Consider the following 21,324-nt stretch of genomic DNA (forward strand, 5'->3'; position numbering starts at 1 on the left):
CTTTCGTCAGAGTATGTAGTTACTTTGGATGGATGAGTCCTTGGCTTTACCTGTGGAGGATCCTAAAATGTCTCATTCACCAAAGCTTGATGCCAGTGTTCTGTCAGAGCTGAGTTTATATACAGCTGTCCAATAGGTGTGAGTGTGTAGGATTAACAGTTGGGGATGATGCTCACTGTCTTGGAAAAACAACTAGAGGGAGTACTCCACAACCTAACCCACTGTTTCAACAATTCATCTGTGTGGTTCAAATTACATTACACTTCAATTTCTTGAGGTATAAGTCATCTCTATTACAACCACATATCCAGGATCGGATTCTACGATCATAATATTAACCATAAAGGGGATCAGATTACCTCACTGTCCGATCATAACATTAACCATAAAGGGGATCAGATTACCTCACTGCCGATAATAACATTAACCATGAGGGGGATCAGAAAGTATCTGACCCTAGATCAGTGGTTCGGGACAAACTATATCGAGTCCATTCCTTTGGAACACATGTTTGGTTTACATTGGGTTTGACAAGCTTAACGAGATGAATCTCACTTAGTTGTGTTATTTTAAAACAACCATTAGAGCCCAATTAGATGTTGGCCAGTTGGGACGCTACGTCCCACATATCCCAGAGAGATTAAAACAACTATTTCAGCCCAATTAGATGTTGGCCAGTTGGGACGCGACGTCCCACATATCCCAGAGAGATTAAAACAACTATTTCAGCCCAATTAGATGTTGGCCAGTTGGGATGTTGGCCGCTACGTCCCACCCCAGAGAGATTAAAACATATCAGCCCAATTAGATGTTGGCCAGTTGGGAGATTAAAACAACCATTTCAGCCCAATTAGATGGCAGTATAGAATAATAGTCATTTGTGTAGCTCAAGCACTTTAAAATCTAAAAACTCTCTCTACAGAAAAACTTAATCCTCAGTGATGCTATGGTGCAAGCTGTGTATTGACTTTCCTAATGCTACGCATTTAGTAAGATTTAAAGCATATTAGCACACTATTCCCCACCCGTCACTTAACACACAACCTGATTAGAAGGCTCTGTGTGTGTAAATACTAGTGTGCTTGTGTGAGTGCATGTATAGAAAAAGATTGCAGGAGAGTATGAGGGCGAATTCTCTAGTTGTATTACTTGGCTCCTGATGTAATGGTGTGACTGATTAATTTTGTTATGTTAACATCATTAATAATTCCCATGCAGTTATTTGAATTTGGGTGCCTATAGTGTATCGTTCTGATAGGTGACAGGACCGTACGCTGTACCCTGGGTCTCGACCCCGCCCTGTGCAACTGGGTCCTGGACTTTCTGACAGCACACCCCCAGGGTAGGAAACAACATCTCCACCCCACTGATCCTCAACACTGGGGCCCCACAAGGGTACGTTCTCAGCCCTCTCCTGTACTCCCTGTTCACCCATGACTGTGTGGCCATGCACACCTCTAATTCAATCGTCAAGTTTGCAGACGACACTACGGTGGTAGGCTTGATCACCAACAATGACAAGATGGCCTACAGGGAGGAGGTTTGGGCCCTCAGAGTGTGTGGTGTCAGGAAAATAACCTCACACTCTACAAAACAAAGGAGTTGATCGTGGACTTCAGGAATCCACATTGACGTGACAGTAGTGGAGAAGGTGGAAAGTTTTAAGTTCCTCAGAGAATACATCACGGACAAACTGAAATGGTCCACCCACACAGACAGCGGGCTGAAGGAGATGAAGAATAGGCGCAACCTCAGGAGGCTGAAGAAATTTGGCTTGTCACCAAAAACACTCAGAGACTTTTACAGACGCACAATCGAGAGCATCCTGTCGGGCTGTATCACCGGCTGGTACGGCAACTGCTCCACCCACAACAGTAAGGCTCTCCAGAGGGTAGTGAGGTCTGCACAACGCATCACCGGGGGCAAACTAGCTGCCCTCCAAGACACCTACACCACTCGATGTCACAGGAAGGCCAAAAACATCATCAAGGACAACAATCACCCGAGCCACTGCCTGTTCACCCCGCTATCATCCAGAAGGTGAGGTCAGTACAGGTGCATCAAAGCTGGGAGAGAGAGACTGAAAAACAGCTTCTATCTCAAGGCCATCAGACTGTTAAACAGCCATCACTAACATTGAGTGGCTGCTGCCAACATACTGACTCAAATCTCTAGCCACTTTAATAATTAAAAATTGGTTGTAATAAATGTATCACTAGTCACTTTAAACAATGCCACGTTACATAATGTTTACATACCCTACATTACTCATCTCATATGTACATACTGTACTCTATACCATCTACTGCATCTTGTCTATGCTGTTCGGCAATCGCTCATCCATATATTTATATGTACATATTCTTATTCATTCCTTTACACTTGTGTGTATAAGGTACTGTAGTTGTTGTGAAATTGTTAGATTACTTGTTAGATATTACTGCATGGTTGGAACTAGAAGCACAAGCATTTCACATTAACAGCTGCTAACCATGTGAATGTGACCAATAAAAATTGCTTTGATTTGTTCACATACATCCTCTGCACAAGAGTAATGAATCAAACTAGGGTGGACAGACTATTGTGACACGGGGTCAGGTAACAAAATGAAATGAAAACAAATTGAAACATTTCAGACATTTGAGTAGTCAGCTTCAATGCCACACAACACTCCTTCCGTGGCCTCCAACTGCTCTTAAACGCTAGTAAAACCAAATGCATGCTTTTGAACCGTTCGCTGCCCGCACCAGCCCGCCCGACTAGCATCACCACCCTGGACGTTTCTAACCTAGAATATGTGGACAACTACAAATACCTAGGTGTCTGGCTAGACTGTAAACTCTCCTTCCAGACTCATATTATTTCGCAACAAAGCCTCCTTCACTCACGCCGCCAAACTTACCCTAGTAAAACTGACTATCCTACCGATCCTCGATTTCGGCGATGTCATCTACAAAATAGCTTCCAATACTTTACTCAGCAAACTGGATGCAGTTCATAAATCCTGTTAAGGATAGGGCTGACTACTGCCCCCTTTGGAGGAATTGCGTGCCCATAGTAAACAGAAAAAAAATCTGTCAAAAATTGCTAATATATGCATATAATAATACTAATTGTATAGAAAACACTCTAAAGTATGTCTCTATGTAAAGCAGAACTCTCAGGGCATCCATTCTCCCAAACTCTCTCTTGACAACAGAAAAGTTGGGCCAACTTTGACGTCATCGCCCCCACCCTTCCCAACCAGCTACAGATCTGGGAACAATTCCTATCTCTTCAGCGCGATGTCCCCTTTCAGTGGGGCCTGCCATTGTCAGAATCGCACGCTCCCTCGAGTTTTGGCGGGCTGAAACCTCCGGGTCACGCGAAAATACATGCACTTTCATGCGCACGTCTGGTCCGGAGCTCCCTTTGTTCCAAGATTCACCAAACGATGTAGGTTTGTCTGTTCACGCTAAGGATTGTTTTCTATGTTTAAAACATGCTAAAGCTCGATTCTGCACTTAGTTTGACCAGTTTAGTCGACATATAATATGTAATTTTGAAGTTTTGATGCGCATCCACTAGAATTTTGCCTGCATTTCGACCGGAATTTGTCGTGTTTGATAACCTAAAGACACAGACTTGAAAACCAAACGCAGTTTTTGGTAAGTATAACTTCTTCCACGACTTCTGATCGAAGAACATCAAAGGTAAGGGAATATTTATGTGTTAATTATGGGTTTCTGTGGACTCCGAGATAGAGGATACATAATGCTAATTTCTGAGCGCCGTCTCATATTATAGCCTAGTGAACGAATTCTGTAATGTTAAAAATAAATGTAACACAGCGGTTGCATTAAGAAGAAGTGTATCTTTCTAACTATATGTAGAACATGTATATTTAGTCAAAGTTTATGATGTGTATTGCTTGTTATCTGACGTTAGCTCCGGCAGATATCATCATTTCTCCGGACATCTGAGTAGCATTTTTTTGAACATGGCGTCATTGTAAACAGAGATTTATGGATATAAATTGCATATTATTGAAAAAAACATAAATGTACTGTGTAACATGTCCTATTACTGTCATTTGATGAAGATTTTCAAAAGGTTAGTGAATTATTTTTCTTTTAATCCTGCGGTTGTTGATTGCATATTTTGTTCAACGTGGCTAATTCAAATTAGCTGTGTCTTTGGTGGTGGTTTGACATAAATATGTGCTATGTTTTCGCCGTAAAACATTTTAGAAATCTGACTTGCTGGCTAGATGAACAAGGTGTTTATCTTTCATTTGAGCTATTGGACTTGTTAATGTGTGGAGGTTAAATATTTCTGAGAATATTTTTGCGTTCCATGCGCCACGTCCCAGTTAACGTTGGTTCCCAACTGGGAACCTGAATCTGTAATAGGTGCCATCCGTTTTGTTACCAAATCACCTTATACCACCCACCACTGCGACCTGTATGCTCTAGTTGGCTGGCCCTCGCTACATATTCGTCGCCAGACCCACTGGCTCCAGGTCACCTATAAGTCTATGCTAGGTAAAGCGCCTGCCTTATCTCAGTTCACTGGTCACGATAACAACACCCACCCGTAGCACACGTTCCAGCAGGTGTATCTCACTGATCATCCCTAAAGCCAACACCTCATTTGGCCACCTTTCCTTCAAGTTCTCTGCTGCCAGTGACTGGAACGAAATGCAAAAATCGCTGAAGTTGGAGACTTTTATTTCCCTAACCAACTTTAAACATCCACTATCTGAGCAGTTAACCGATCGCTGCAGCTGTACATAGTCCATCTGTAAAGAGCCCACCCAATCTACCTACCTCATCCAGATACTGTTGTTTTATTTTATTTACTTTTCTGCTCTTTTGCACACCAGTATCTCTACTCTCTATCATCTGCTCATTTATCACTCCAGTGTTAATCTGTTAAATTGTAATTATTCACTCCTATGGCCTATTTATTGCCTACCTCCTCATGTCATTTGCACACACTGTATATAGACTTTCTTTTTCTACTGTGTCATTGACTTGTTTAGGGTAGCCTAGTGGTTAGAGCATTGGACTAGTAACCGGAAGGTTGCAAGTTCAATCCACGAGCTGACAAAGTACAAATCTGTCGTTCTGCCCCTGAACTGGCAGGTAACCCACTGTTCCTAAGCTGTCATTGAAAATAAGAATTTGTTCTTAACTGACTTGCCTAGTTAAATAAAGGTAAAATAAAAAAATTGTTATTGGCTTATTTATTGTTAACTCCTTCTCCTCCTGGGCCTTCGTCCCGTGTGCATCTCATCTCTTCCTGGGCCTTCGTCCCGTGTGCATCTCATCTCTTCCTGGGCCTTCGTCCCGTGTGCATCTCATCTCTTCTTGGGCCTCTGTCCCATGGGGTCTCATCTCCTCCTGGGCCTTCGTCCCGTGTGCATCTCATCTCTTCTTGGGCCTCTGTCCCATGGGGTCTCATCTCTTCCTGGGCCTCTGTCCCATGGGGTCTCATCTCTTCCTGGGCCTCTGTCCCATGGGGTCTCATCTCCTCCTGGGCCTCTGTCCCATGGGGTCTCATCTCTTCCTGGGCCTCTGTCCCATGGGGTCTCATCTCTTCCTGGGCCTCTGTCCCATGGGGTCTCATCTCCTCCTGGGCCTTCGTCCCGTGTGCATCTCATGTCTTCTTGGGCCTCTGTCCCATGGGGTCTCATCTCTTCTTGGGCCAGGGCTGATTTAATGCAGACTATGGGGGTCGTTAGGATGAGTAAGTGCTGGAGATGGACAGGCATATCTCCACAGCCGGCCATTTGGACTCTGATGGTGGGGGGGTGAGCAGAGAGGTTCTGTCCATTTAGTAGACTGACAGTGCAATCAGAGGCACGTTAATCACGACTGCTTGCCTCATTAATCAGAAGAAGCACAGTCGCTAACTCGAATACCCCCCTCTCACCATGTTCGCAAATATATTTCCATTTAGAACTTGGATAGCCTCCAATGAGTGGGGATGAAAGTTAACTGTTGGAGCAGTGTGGAGGTGTCTCCCAAGTTGTGGGCAGAGTTTCTCATTTGATCTGGTTAGTTTGTCGAAGATGTTAGAAGATGAACGATACATTTTCCTCTCAAAGGCCTATTGACAAAGGACAGATTCCTTTTCAAGTCATTTGTACAGTGAATAATGAATAGGAGAGTGAGATGCCTTGCTTACTGCTCTCTTGAAGTTCTGCATAAGGTGACATTCATATTTCATACACATGAATTAGAATTTCATATTTCCATATTTTTGCTTGGTCTACAACAAAACCCCAAAACAAGGAGGGGAGAGAGGTGGGAAGTAAGACTCGCTTTCCTTTGGTCTCAACCCAAAAGTACCAGGGCATCTTATAAATTCTCCTCCAACAGCCCCACATGTTCAGCATGCTCCTTGTGTCCACAGCAGATCCCATCACCTTCACCCATATTTCCCTCTGTGAACACCTTGACCCTGAAAGGTCACAGCATCAACACAGAGACTCAGCCTCATTCACAATGGAATGGAATACATGCAGGTTGCCTTTCTCCCAACAACTTGATTTGTCAGACCAATAGATATTGACAATGGAGCGTTTCTATGTTTTGTAGAAAATTGGTTAAAATCACATGATGCACACCGATGTTATTAATATCATCGGTCATTGGAATGCTGCTCATAGAGCTTGCTAACATAGTACATGGCAGCCATCCACTGAGGGAGCTCAGGGCTTTGACAGAGGCTGTTAGGGCTTCTGTAGGCACCCATGTGGTAACTGTGAGGGGTCACATGAATCCACAGAAAAGCCGTAAAACCATTCTTCTAACAATTTTAAATATTGGTGGCCAATGGCCAGCCATCATCATTTCAACCAAAAACAAAGCGGCTCTAGTTTGGCTGTGTCAGAGTAGCCACTGTTTAATTCAGTCTTTGAATTTAGGCGTCACATGACGTCTATTTGTTTCTGTTGGACAGTGATAATCTTCTGGTAGCCCCAGTCCATGGTTATTCCCTATCCCCTGGTGGATTGGGTTGTTTATTTCAAAACGAATTTGCCGTCATCCAATCACCAACGGTATAGCAGTTTCCATCATTGCCTAATCCCTGCCATACAGCTGCTCCAGAAAGATTAGACCACAACTATACAAAAGTCAAAACATAATAAGTAAATAAATATAGGTTTGATCAACAAGAAAATCAGCTGTCTTTTCAGTGTCTTTTCAGTTTTTAAGATGTCTTTTCAGTGATTCAGCCTTGGGAAGGACACACAGAATCTCAAATTCTATTGGTCTTGAAAGGGCATGATAGATTTTCAGAGGGGGAAAATGATTCTTCTTCTGCAGAAATGAATCTCTGATGACAGGTTAGTCACTCCGTGTCCCATCCCTTGCTGGTATGTGGTTAGAGTTAGAGTAAACACTGGCTAATCAATTCCCCATCATCGCCTATAGATCACTGTCTGGGAGCAGAGACGTGGACTGACTCTCTATGCCAGCTGATGTACCATTCCATTATTGCACTTGCTGTATGAAGCCTTATTTAATGCTGCGATACTGGAAACTCAATTAGACACCGAGGTAATGGATTACTGCAATAAGAATGCCATCACCAGAAGGACTTTACATTTGGTCCAGCATGGACAAATAACACAGAGGACAGGGCTTTGAAATAGGATTTTCAAACTGCTGTATGTCTCCCTGTGTCCTTCCTTTCCAATATAATATTTCAGTAATCATCTCAGCAATATCATATTTGCCGTAGCCCTTTCCTGTAGTCAAATGACCAAATTGCCCTCTAGTGACCTCATGGGTGGAATATTATTAATATTTTTCATAATTTCATTATTAATAAACATTACTTCATTAAAAACCCACCCCAAATTCTGTATTTCTATTTCAAATGGTTTTGTTATATTTCAGTCTTCTGTGATGTATATAAAGTTTAATATGGGATGCAAACTCAAAATTGAATACATTTCATCTCTATATCCGACATGGTACAGGTGTCTTCTTTTTTTTAAGCCAATAACCATGTGTGTGAGGTGCATATTTTTGTTTCAAAGTAGATTTGCTTGAAATGACCAAGAAACATTATTTTCCTCTAAACTAATGTGATCAGCGTCATTAATGGCCAGTGGCCATGCGGTGTAGGCGTTGGTTAACCACACAACTGTAAGTATCATGATGCCTGTAAAGTCTCTCATATTTAGTGCTCGACTTGGGCAGGAACTCACCGGAACTGACTACCAGCACATCACATTTTCTTCTGCTTGCCTGTTCCTCTTATAGAATATTATCTCAAAAGTATTGCCCATGTTGTACTGTCATATTAATGCAGTTCATGTTCATGGAAGTATTGGAGCCTCTCCTCCCTCATCAACCCATCTCTCCAGGTGAACATCACACCCCCCACTTCATTAAAGACAGAAAAATATGAGGATCATTTTAAGATGGCTAGTTTTACAGGACCGAATGTTAGACCACTCCGCAGTTACAATTCTACTTAATAACACCAACCCCCAAGAGCTGCAGTTAATAATTGCAGTACCCAATCAGATGGATAAATATCCTATTAATAAATATCAAACTCATGCACTTTTTTTTAACCATAATCATGCTTTATTATTACCAATGTGATTAAAAGGATAAACACAAACATACAATCCTCTGACAATAAAATACGTCAGCACATGACAGCATATCCAGCATCACACATTATCAACAACGGCGCTCTTTCTCTTAGCATTGGTAGAGCTTGTTGACCCTACGGACATCAATGTCGGACATGCCCTGTCTCTGTCCGATGGCCACAGATGGGTCTGGGATGGGAGTGATGGTTTCCTTTCCGTAGTCGTTAGTGAAAGCGGTTCTATCATAGTGCATGACAGAGGAGTAGTCGTATGCAGTATTCAGGTTGTTGGTGTCCTGCTTCTGGAAGTTCTCGACGGCGTAGTTATAGATGTATTGCCAGTTGATCCTGATATACTGGTCACGGTCACTCCTGTTGTGCTCGTGGTGGAAGCCCAGGGAGTGAAGCAGCTCATGCTGAATGATACCATGTTGAACACAGCCAAACTGTGCAAGAGACAATGTCTGCCTGTCCCCAACAGTCCCCATGGTACCAAAACAACCGCCACTGCTCTGAATGTCCAGGTAGGCAGTCTGTGTCTTACGTGGAATGAAGCGGATGCAGGTCTTGCCATGGAAGTACTTCATGGCCGTCTCAATAGTCTCCACCTCCAAGCTGGAATATACAGCGCTGAGGATGTAAGGCACATACACCAAGCCGTCGGATGACTTCTTCCAGAGACAGCTGTACTGGCTGCTAAAGCACTTCATAGCGTTCCTGGTTCTAGGAGCCAGAATGTCTCCTTCCAGCAGCAGCTCATTGGTTCCGTTGTTGGACTCCAGGATCGCTAAAGTGATGGACACATGGTCCGGCTCATCATGGACCTCATTTCCACTGGCCTGCGATAGGCCCAGCAGCAGCAGCAGCAGCAGGCTAAAAGTGGGTCTGTGGGCCATGTTTCGTCAGAGTATGTAGTTACTTTGGACGGATGAGTCCTTGGCTTTACCTGTGGAGGATCCTAAAATGTCACATTCACCAAAGCTTGATGCCAGTGTTCTGTCTGAGCTGAGTTTATATGCAGCTGTCCAATAGGTGTGACAGTGTAGGATTAACGGTTGGGGATGATGCTCACTGTCTTGGAAAAACAACCAGAGGGAGTACTCCACAACCTAACCCACTGTTTCAACAATTCATCTGTGTGGGTCAAATTACATTACACTTCAATTTCTTGAGGTATAAGTCGTCTCTATTACAACCACATATCCAGGATCGGATTCTACGATCATAATATTAACCATAAAGGGCATCAGATTACCTCACTGTCTGATCATAATATTAAACATAAGGGGCATCAGAAAGTGTCTGACCCTAGATCAGTGGTTGGGACAAACTATATCGAGTCCATTTCTTTGGAACACATGTTTGGTTTACATTGGGTTTGACAAGCTTAACGAGATGAATCTCACTTAGTTGTGTTGTTTTAAAACAACCATTAGAGCCCAATTAGATGTTGGCCAGTTGGGACGCTACGTCCCGCATATCCCAGAGAGGTTAAAACAACCATTAGAGCCCAATTAGATGTTGGCCAGTTGGGACGCTACGTCCCACATATCCCAGAGAGGTTAAAACAACCATTAGAGCCCAATTAGATGTTGGCCAGTTGGGACGCTACGTCCCACATATCCCAGAGAGATTAAAACAACTATTTCAGCCCAATTAGATGTTGTTTCCCAGATATTGGGTTAAAACAACCATTAGAGCCCAATTAGATGTTGGCCAGTTGGGACGCTACGTCCCACGTTAAAACAACCAGATATGTTGGCCCCAGTCCCACATATCCCAGAGAGGTTAAAACAACCATTAGAGCCCAATTAGATGTTGGCCAGTTGGGACGCTACGTCCCACATATCCCAGAGAGGTTAAAACAACCATTAGAGCCCAATTAGATGTTGGCCAGTTGGGACGCTACGTCCCACATATCCCAGAGAGATTAAAACAACCATTTCAGCCCAATTAGATGGCAGTATAGAATAATAGTCATTTGTGTAGCTCAAGCACTTTAAAATCTAAAAACTCTCTCTACAGAAAAACTTAATCCTCAGTGATGCTATGGTGCAAGCTGTGTATTGACTTTCCTAATGCTACGCATTTAGTAAGATTTAAAGCATATTAGCACACTATTCCCCACCCGTCACTTAACACACAACCTGATTAGAAGGCTCTGTGTGTGTAAATACTAGTGTGCCTGTATGAGTGCATGTCTAGAAAAAGATTGCAGGAGAGTATGAGGGAGAATTATCTAGTTGTGTTACTTGGCTACTGATGAAATAGTGTGACTGATTAATGTTGTTATGTTAACATCCTTAATAATTCCCATGCAGTTATTTGAATTTGGGTGCCTATAGTGTATCGTTCTGATCGGTGACAGGACCGTACGCTGTACCCCGGGTCTCGGCCTGCCCTGTGCAACTGGGTCCTGGACTTTGACGGCACGCCCCCAGGTGGTGAGGGTAGGAAACAACATCTCCACCCCGCTGATCCTCAACACTGGGGCCCCACAAGGGTGCGTTCTCAGCAATCTCCTGTACTCCCTGTTCACCCTTGACTGTGTGGCCATGCACGCCTCTAACTCAATCATCGAGTTCGCAGACAACACTACAGTGGTAGGCTTAATTACCAACAATGACAAGACGGCCTACAGGTGAGGAGTTGAGGGCCCTCGGAGTGTGGTGTCAGGAAAATAACCTCACACTCAACGTCAACAAAACAAAGGAGATGATCGTGGACTTCAGGAAACAGCAGAGGGTTCACATAACACTTCTGCACAAGAGTAATGAATCAAACTAGGGTGGACAGACTATTGTGACACGGGGTCAGGTAACAAAATGAAATGAAAACAAATAGAAACATTTCAGACATTTGAGTAGTCATTTTGTGTCAAAATCTATGAAACGAACAATAAGGTGGGGGAAAAAAAAAACGTTTTTAAGCCCCCCTTTTTATGCCAAATATTTTTGCTGATAAAGTAGTCATTTTCAATGGGGAACTTATTATCAAATATAGATGAACTATCAGATGATTTCTTGTTTATTATGCAAAAATTATGTTAACCAATGTGTTGATTATTCATGATTCATGAACAGTAGCATGGAACAAGTCCAGTGGTATGAGAAGGGGGAGTAGTTAGAGACAGGAAATTGTGTAGAGCCACGGGTTTGACTGTGTACAGGGATTTGAAAATACTCTAAAATGTGACAGCCAGCTCTGGGTTGGAGTAGAGCATCTTCATCGAGAGGAGAGAGGAAAGTGTAGGGATGAGGAAAAGAGACAAAGGACAAGCAGGGAGCAGAGGAGAGGACATGGAGGATATCGGAGCTCAGAGCCCTGTGCTGAAGAGCAGAAAGAGAAGGGGGAAAGAGGAGGAAGAAAGAGAAGGGGGAAAGAGGAGAGAGAAAGAGAAGGGGGAAAGAGGAGGGGGAAAGAGGAGGGTGAAAGATAAGGGGGAAAGAGAAGGGGGAAGAGGAGGAAGAAAGATAAGGGGGAAAGAGGAGGAGAAAAGAGAAGGGGGAAAAAGGGGGAAAGAGGAGGGAGAAAGATAAGGGGGAAAGAGGAGGGAGAAAGAGAAGGGCGAAAGAGGAGGGAGAAAGATAAGGGGGAAAGAGGAGGAGAAAGATAAGGGGGAAAGAGGAGGGAGAAAGAGAAGGGGAAAGAGGAAAGAGGAAGGAGAAAGATAAGGGGGAAAGAGAAGGTAGAAAGATAAGGGGGAAAGAGGAGGGAGAAAGAGAAGGGGGAAAGAGGAGGGAGAAAGGGAAGGGGGAACGAGGAGGGAGAAAGAGAAAGAGGAAGGAGAAAGAGAAGGGCGAAAGAGGAAGGAGAAAGAGAAGGTGGAAAGAGGAAGGACAAAGATAAGGGGGAAAGAGAAGGGAGAAAGAGAAGGGGGAAAGGGGAAGGAGAAGATAAGGGGGAAAGAGGAGGGAGAAAGAGAAGGGGGAAAAAGAAAAAGGAGGGAGAAAGAAAAGGGGGAGAAAGAGAAAAGGGGGAAAGAGGAGGGAGAAAGAGAAGGGGAAAGAGGAGGGAGAAAGATAAGAAAGGGGGAAAAGAGGAGGAAGAAAGATAAGAAAGAGGGGGAAAGAGGAGGGAGAAAGAGAAGGGGGAAAGAGGAGGAAGAAAGATAAGGGGGAAAGAGGAGGGAGAAAGAGAAGGGGAAAGAGGAGGGAGAAAGAGGAGGGGGAGAAAGATAAGATGGAAAGAGGAGGGAGAAAGAGAAGGGGAAAGAGGAAGGAGAAAGATAAGGGGGAAAGAGGAAGGAGAAAGATAAGGGGGAAAGAGGAGGGAGAAAAGAAGGGGGGAAGAGGAGGGATAAAAGAAGTGGGAAAGAGGAGGGACAAAGAGAAGGGGGAAAGAGGAGGGAGAAAGAGAAGGGGAAAAGAGAAGAAAGAAAGAAAGAGGAGGGGAAAGAGGAGGGAGAAAGAGAAGGGGGAAAGATAAGGGAGAAAGAGAAGGGGGAAAGAGGAAGGAGAAAGATAAGGGGGAAAGAGGAGGGGGAAGAAAGAGAAGGGGGAAAGAGGAGGAAGAGAAGGGGAATGAGGAGGGAGAAAGAGAAGGGGGAAAGAGGAGGAAGAAAGATAAGGGGAAAAGAGGGAGAAAGAAAGAAGGGGGAAAGAGGAGGGAGAAAGATAAGGGGGAAAGATAAGAGAAAGAGAGGGAGAAAGAGGAGGGAGAAAGAGAAAGAGGAGGAAGAAAGAGAAGGGGGAAAGAGGAGGAAGAGAAGGGGGAATGAGGAGGGAGAAAGAGAAGGGGGAAAGAGGAGGAAGAAAGATAAGGGCGAAAGAGGAGGGAGAAAGAGAAGGGGGAAAGAGGAGGGAGAAAGATAAGGGGGAAAGAGGAGGGAGAAAGAGGAGGGAGAAAGAGAAGGGGGAAAGAGGAGGGAGAAAGAGAAGGGGGAAAGACGAGGAGAAAGAGGGGAAAGAGGAAGGGGAAAGAGGAGGGGAAAGAGGAGAAAGAGAAGGGGGAAAGAGGAGGGAGGGAGAAAGAGAAGGGGGAAAGAGGAGGGAGAAAGAGAAGGGGGAAGAGGAGGGTGAGTGACAGGAGGGGAGTAGAGGAGAGGGACAGAAAAGCTGGCAGCAGTGCTTTAGACAGTGGAAAGAAACGCAGGCTGACAGGTAAACCCAGGAGGATTGACCGGCCTGCATCCAGCTGTCGGGTAGAGCTCATCTGGTACCACCAGAGCCCACTGCCACTCACACCACACGTACCCATGCACGTCAACCAGCCATGGGAAGAACAGGACAGGAGGAGCCCTGCATATGGCCATGCTGGTACATGTGTGCCCCAAGCACATACTAGGCTCTTCTAATGAGCAAATCATTATCATAATGCAGCGTGCAAGGACATGGGAGTGATTATCATCTGACACACAGTGGATGTGTTGCCATGCCTGTACCTTGTCCTCTTGTTGATGAAAAACTTTCCATCATTATGTCAGTTGCACCTTATTATTAGTGTGTCAATGGAGGTGGATTCTGTCTCAGGGGATGTAGTTATGTCTCTGTAGCAATGCATACATACTGGTAACATCATGTAGGTCATTCCAAACACTCCCCACCATTACAGCATACTACACCACTATGGTTTACTGTTACACTGAGATACACCAGTTAGACTGCTGCCCTCTAGTGGTTTCTTTAGATCACAGATGGGACCAGAGATAGGACCAGCGTAACAATTCCGTGATAAGACAATTTAACCTTCACAGACAACTCGGCCTGGAGGACAGCAGGCGGGCGGTGACCCCTGGACAACAGGAGGGGAAAAAGGCATCAGGGATATTTCAAGAAATGTAATTAAGTGGTTATAAAATAGAATAGAGACAATGGATTTTCTTTGTCCCCCAAGAACAAGTTTACAGGCCCAAGAAACACAGTTTGCCTGTCTGTGTATTGATCGAGGAGTGTATTGATCTGTTGCTAAGCTGTGTAAGTTTGTTTAAGTTGGATCTATGGAGTGTGAGCACAACTATCTTGTTCTGAAAAGCTAACACAGATGGTGATGGGAGGGCATGTCAATAAATAAAATGGCGGGGGTTACACAATGATTTTCAAATGTTTCAAGTGTTGATGGGAATCAACTGATATAACAGCCTCTGCCAGCAGGTGAGCTGATAGTTCCTGCAGTTACACTTGATTCAATAACAGCGTAAGAGCTGAACATTTCTCTCAACCGAGCGCAGAAAGACACATAAAGTCTTGTACAGTACTATAGCGCTTGCTATTTCATTAGGTTAGGTTCTCAAAGGATTTGTGCCGTGGATACATAGCCGTAATGAAAGCATTATCCTTTACAGGGGCGCAACTTTCACTGGGGATGGTGGGGACATTACACCTCCACATTCTGAAATTGCATTTATGTCACCCCCAGTTTTATCATTGTGCTGTGATACAAAAGACAGCATCGATGTTTGGTGGTAGGTCAGGTAGGCTGTTTGGAGGTAGGTCAGGTAGGCTGTTTGGAGGTAGGTCAGGTAGGCTGTTTGGTGGTAGGTCAGGTAGGCTGTTTGGAGGTAGGTCAGGTAGGCTGTTTAGTGGTAAGGCAGGTAGGCTGTTTGGTGGTATGTCAGGTAGGCTGTTTGGTGGTAGGTCAGGTGGGCTGTTCGGTGGTAGGTCAGGTGGGCTGTTGGTGGTAGGTCAGGTAGGCTGTTCGGTGGTAGGTCAGGTGGGCTGTTCGGTGGTAGGTCAGGTGGGCTGTTCGGTGGTAGGTCAGGTAGGCTGTTCGGTGGTAGGTCAGGTGGGCTGTTCGGTGGTAGGTCAGGTGGGCTGTTCGGTGGTAGGTCAGGTAGGCTGTTCGGTGGTAGGTCAGGTAGGCTGTTTGGTGGTAGGTCAGGTAGGCTGTTCGGTGGTAGGTCAGGTAGGCTGTTCTGTGGTAGGTCAGGTAGGCTGTTTGGTGGTAGGTCAGGTAGGCTGTTGGTGGTAGGTCAGGTAGGCTGTTCGGTGGTAGGTCAGGTAGGCTGTTCGGTGGTAGGTCAGGTAGGCTGTTCGGTGGTAGGTCAGGTAGGCTGTTCGGTGGTAGGTCAGGTAGGCTGTTCGGTGGTAGGTCAGGTAGGCTGTTTGGTGGTATTACCCGGCTGGAATTAGGACCATGTGAACAGAGGCAGCGGTTGTCTGTGTGTGTTGTGCTTTTTCTCCAAGTTGTAAAAGAAATCATAGCAGAAACTGGCTACTTTTTATTTCACTGATGTAGCTGGCAAGGTAACTGCTTTTTGATGAAAATTTCCCTGTCTTAGGTCAGTTAGGATCACCACTTTATTTTAAGAATGTGTAATGTCAAAATAATAGTAGAGAGAATGATTTATTTCAGCTTTTATTACTTTCATCACATTTCCAGTGGGTCAGACATTTACATACACTCAATTAGTATTTGGTAGCATTGCCTTTTAATTGTTCAACTTGGGTCAAACATTTCGGGTAGCCTTCCACAAGCTTCCCATAATAAGCTGAGCGAAATTTGGCCCATTACTCCTGACAGAGCTGGAGTAACTGACCCAGGGTTTTAGGCCTCCTTGCTCAAACACGCTTTTTCACTTCTGCCCACAAATCCTGGTCAGGGCTTTGTGATGGCCACTCCAATACCTTGACTTTGTTGTCCTTAGGCCATTTTGCCACAAGTATGCTTGGGGTCATTGTCCATTTGGAAGACCCATTTGCGACCAAGCTTTAAATTCCTGACTGATGTCTTGAGATGTTGCTTCAATATATTCACATAATTTTACTCCCTCATGAAGCCATCTATTTTGTGAAGGGCACCAGTCTCTCCTGCAGCAAAGCACCCCCACAACATGATGCTGCCACTCCTGTGCTTCACGGTCGCGATGGTGATCTTCGGCTTGCAAGCCTCCCCCTTTTTCCTCCAAACATAACGTTGGCCACAGGACATTTCTCCAAAAAGTACGATCTTTATCCCCATGTGCAGTTGCAAACCTATCTTTTTTTTTTGTCTGGCTTTTTTTAATGGAGGTTTTGGAGCAGAGGATTCTTCCTTGCTGAGCGGCATTTCAGGTTATGTCGATATAGAACACATTTTACTGTGGATATAGATATACTTTTCTACCTGTTTCCTCCAGCATCTTCACAAGGTAATTTGCTGTTGTTCTGGGATTGATTTTCGCACCAAAGTACGTTAATCTCTAGGAGATAGAACACGTCTCCTTCCTGAGCGGTATGACGGCTGTGTGGTCTGTCATGGAAGAATCAGAATTTGTTGGTAACATATATAAGATGTTTTATATTCATCAAATGTGTGTAAATTACTTCTCATCAAGAATGTTATTTTTGTATAATACTGTGGCAGGGTTGCAGTATCTGTTCTATGTCAGACTAAGTTGCATGGGCCGCAGAGAGGGGAGAGGTCAAAGTATCATCATGTGTAAACATATCTTTTGCTCCACTGTGTCTGTGTGCCAGTTCACTCCCTACTTTTCCCATCGGGGAGAGGAGGATGGCAGTGTCTGGAATCATTCTATGCTCTCTGTGAGTTTGTCCAGGATTGGTTGTATGTAGAATTGGTTGTATCTAAATGACCATTTGATATATGCCTGTTGATATGGAGGATTGGATTATGGTTCTGGGGTTTGAGTAAGGAGACAAAGCTGAACGATGAATTATGCCGATGCTGTCTTATTCTGTGTGTGTCTTTGCTATAAAGGACCTCATTTGAAATGTGGAAGGGGCTCTCAGAGAATTCATGGTTAGACACTGAATTGCCTGAGAGTCACAGGATTGAAATAGAGCTCATATAATTAAAGATGGACTTTGATAACTAACTCTGACTTGTGTGTGTGGTTTGCTCCCATGATTTGGTAAATAGAGGAAATTTCCAAGACAGGTCCCATGGTGTTTATTCTTGCGTACTATTGTTTGTACAGATGAACGTGGTGCCTTCAGGAGTTTGGAAATTGCTCCCAAGGATGAACCAGACTTGTGGAGGTCTACAATTTTTTTCTGAGGTCTTGGCTGAGTTTGAAGGTAGGCCTTGAAATACATCCACAGGTACACCTCCACTTGACTCCAATTGACTCATCTTCTGGAATTTCCCAAGCTGTTTAAAGGCACAGTAAACTTAATGTATATAAACTTCTGACCCACTGGGATTGTGATACAGTGCATTCTAAGTGAAATCATTTGTCTGTAAACAATGACTTGTGTCATGCACAAAGTAGATGTCCTAACCGACTTGATAAAGCTATAGTTTGTTAACAAGACATTTGTGGAGTGGTTTACATACCTAAGTGTATGTAAACTTCCGACTTCAACTGTAGTCCCCCATTTTAGGGGAGCAAAAGCATTGGGACAAATTCACTTGTACAGTGCCTTGCGAAAGTATTTACCCCCTTGCCATTTTCCTATTTTGTTGCATTACAACCCATATTATAAATTTAGTCCAACACAAAATAGTCGAAATTGGTGAAGTGAAATGAAAAAAAGTATTTTTTTCCAAAAATTATTTGATTTCTTTTACGGAAAAGTGGTGCGCGCATATGTATTCACCTCCTTTGCTATGAAGCCCCTAAATAAGATCTGGTGCAACCAATTACCTTCAGAAGTCACATAATTACTTAATAAATTTCACCTGAAATCTAAGTATATATATACTGTCTCAGTATATATACACCTGTTCTGAAAGGCCCCAGAGTCTGCTACATCACTAAGCTGTCACGCCCTGGCCTTAGTTATCTTTGTTTTCTTTATTATGTTGGTTAGGTCATGGTGTGACATGGGGGATTTATGTGTTTTGCCTGGTCTAGGGGTTTTGTATGTTTATGGGGTGTGCCTGGTCTAGGTGTTTATGTAAGTCTATGGTTGCCTAGATTGATTCTCAATTAGAGGCAGGTGTTTATCGTTGTCTCTGATTGGGAACCATATTTAGGCAGCCATGTTCTTTGGGTATTTTGTGGGTGGTTGTCTTCTGTCTTTGTACCATATAGGACTGGTTCGGTTTTCACATTTGTTATTTTGTAGTGTTCTCGGGTATGGTCTTTATTAAACATGTTGAACTATAACGACGCTGCATTTTGGTCCTCCTCTCCTTCAGCGGAAGAAAGCTTTTACATAAGCAAGGGGCACCACCATTTCATTAATGTGCTGATGATCGCCTGCTAATTCCATCAGCTAATGTGCTGTGACACAGTCCACAGATCTTCTACCCTGCCTGACCCAACTCAGTGAGAGCAGTGAGGGTAGAACATCCAGTCCTCCGGTTCAATCTTCAGTCACTGAAGAAGTCTAGATCTGGGTTAAATGTGTTATTCTAGTATGCCCGTGTGGGTGTCTCCGTAGGGGATGGAGACTCTTGATTGCCTCTTTAAACCAATATTAAGCATTTGATTAATCCTGAGCTGTCAGTATTCTTCTGTCATATCTTTGCAAAATGGAGAATCAAGTTTTAGAACCTAATATGGGATTGAATAAATATTGGTCCTTTAACGTTCAAAATATGCTAAATAAATCCACTAAAGGTACAATGCTATACCAGAAAATGGGTGCTAAAATCAGATTTTGACATATCTATCCGAATTGCTGAGACAGAGGATTGATAGTTTATTATGAAACACCAGCTGGGAGACTTGACCTGTTGGTCAGAAAGCATCCCCTGAAGGGAAGACAGTTGGACATGTAATTAGCTAACTAATGAGCAATGAAAACAGATGCTTTTCTAAGCAGTTCTGTACACACTGAGGCACACTCGGTCACTGAGGAATCTGTCAGAAAACTTCCAGGGCAATTGTTCAGAAAACTTTTACCTAGTCAACTTTTTGGAGCAGGTTTAGCTCCGTGTTGAATTCAGGAAGCCTACAGATACTAGCTTAAGTCTTTGGCAGATAGCATGTAACACATTGTGGATGTGACTGCTGTGTTCCACAATACCTTAACTCAGGCCTTTATATTGACTTTACATAGTTATTCCACAGTGAGTCACAGTGTAGCATGGAGAACAATTGTTGTTTCACTCTCTCTTGGTGTGTGTGTTTCATTCAGTAACATCCTCTGTGCTCTGCTCTTGTTGGGCTGCATGTCTGATACAAGTCCAGGTGTCTGGTATCACAGAGTGACAGGAGAACACCAGTGTGTTCAGCCTATACCCTCAACAACAAACTTCCTGGAATACAAGACAGACTGCACTCAGCAGATATTGCCACGTCATCTCCTGTGTCCACTTCCAGCTTGGAAGACTGGCTACCCAGAGCCCCCTGCCACACATAGCAGGCCAATGAAGCATCAACCAGACAAATTGAAAACCCCAAGTAATTAAAGGATTGCAGTACCCACTCATTCTGGTGAAGACAGCACAACTCTGACTGTACTGCAGAGAACCAGGCACTTTAGACCGCTTGGCCGTGACCCACACTTTATTGTGGATGAAAAAAGCATGGCTCTACAGTATATCGCCAGCTGGATGCCCATATGACCACACATTAGATTCTTCTCTGAAATCACAACACACACTTACCTGCTCATATCGGGGAAACACTGAAATCACTGACACATCTGGTAAACTAACAGGCCGTAAAATATTCAGACATCAGACAGACTACACCCCCCATGATCAAAATATTGAGATAATCAAACCAACAGCTGTGTGTGTACTGTGTCGGTGTGGAAAGATTATGACAAATCCCGCCCGGCCCTCTAACGCCCACGCTGCAGATCAAACACACCTTTTTGTTTCCGGCCAGCTGCGTCTCAGGGCGGCTTTATCCCAAGCAAACACAATCAGACTCAGTAAACCTGTTTAGCCAGGTGAGACCGCTGCCACTGCCATCTGGCATGGAGGGGTGTGCCAGCATGTAGTCCATGCTAACGTATTCACTTCTGCTACACACTGAACCACTCAAATCTAAAGTTCTTTAACACTCATCCACTAGAAAAAAGAATGCTTATTGTAAAACAGATATGTCAGGGTTAGTGATGGCCCTTGTCTGTTGAGTAGGTCAGTGTGTAACCAGTGAGGAAACACCAGAGGGTCTGCCCTCATCTTAACACTGTGGAGAGAAACAAAGTACTACATACACCACCTCCACAGGCAAAGGGAAAGGGCAAAGGAGACCATTATTAGTCAGGGCTATCCGGGGTCCTTCAGAAATCCCTACACTAACCGTAACCTGTTACTGCACTGGGCTAAATAAGGGTCCCACAGAGTGATTCTTGGTAGCCTTAAACAAATCTACTATGAAACTAAAGTATACACCTCACACACATGGTTATGGGCTTAAAAAAATAATAATAATAATTGTTTGCATCCCATATTAAACTTTATATACATCACAAAAGACTGAAATACAACAAAACTGTTTGACATAGAAATACTGGATTTTCTGCTAGTAAAAAAAATGTTTTTATTAATTATGAAAAATATTAATAACATTCCACACAAGGCCACTATGTCATCTGACTGCAGGAAAGGGGTAGCCCCTACCTTTACCCTGACCGTAAACATAACCCATATCTTAACCCTAACCTTAACATTTCAACCAATGGGTTAGGGATGTCCCAAGGATTTTTTGCATTTAAAAAAAACATAACCTTTATTTAACTAGGCAAGTCAGTTTAAGAATAAATTCTTATTTACAATGACGGCTTACACCAGCCAAACACAGATGACGCTGGTCCAATTGTGCGCCACCCTTTGGGACAACCAATCACGGCCGGTTGTGATACAGCCTGGATTCAAACCAGGGTGTCTGTAGTGATGTCATTAGCGCTGAGATGCAGTGTCTTAGACCGCTGTGCCACT

At 43.9% G+C, this 21,324-nt stretch overlaps 1 protein-coding gene across 1 annotated transcript; it reads right to left on the reverse strand.

Moving 5' to 3' along the window:
* Window positions 1–8,711: 8,711 nt before the first annotated feature.
* Window positions 8,712–9,497, reverse strand: LOC112266172 (high choriolytic enzyme 1-like). The gene has a single exon (XM_042295002.1). The coding sequence runs from the start codon at window positions 9,495–9,497 to the stop codon at window positions 8,712–8,714; it is 786 nt and encodes a 261-aa protein (XP_042150936.1).
* Between the last annotated feature and the right edge of the window lie 11,827 nt (window positions 9,498–21,324).

The sequence above is a fragment of the Oncorhynchus tshawytscha genome, linkage group LG13 (genome assembly GCF_018296145.1).
Source record: "Oncorhynchus tshawytscha isolate Ot180627B linkage group LG13, Otsh_v2.0, whole genome shotgun sequence".
Taxonomy (NCBI): domain Eukaryota; kingdom Metazoa; phylum Chordata; class Actinopteri; order Salmoniformes; family Salmonidae; genus Oncorhynchus; species Oncorhynchus tshawytscha.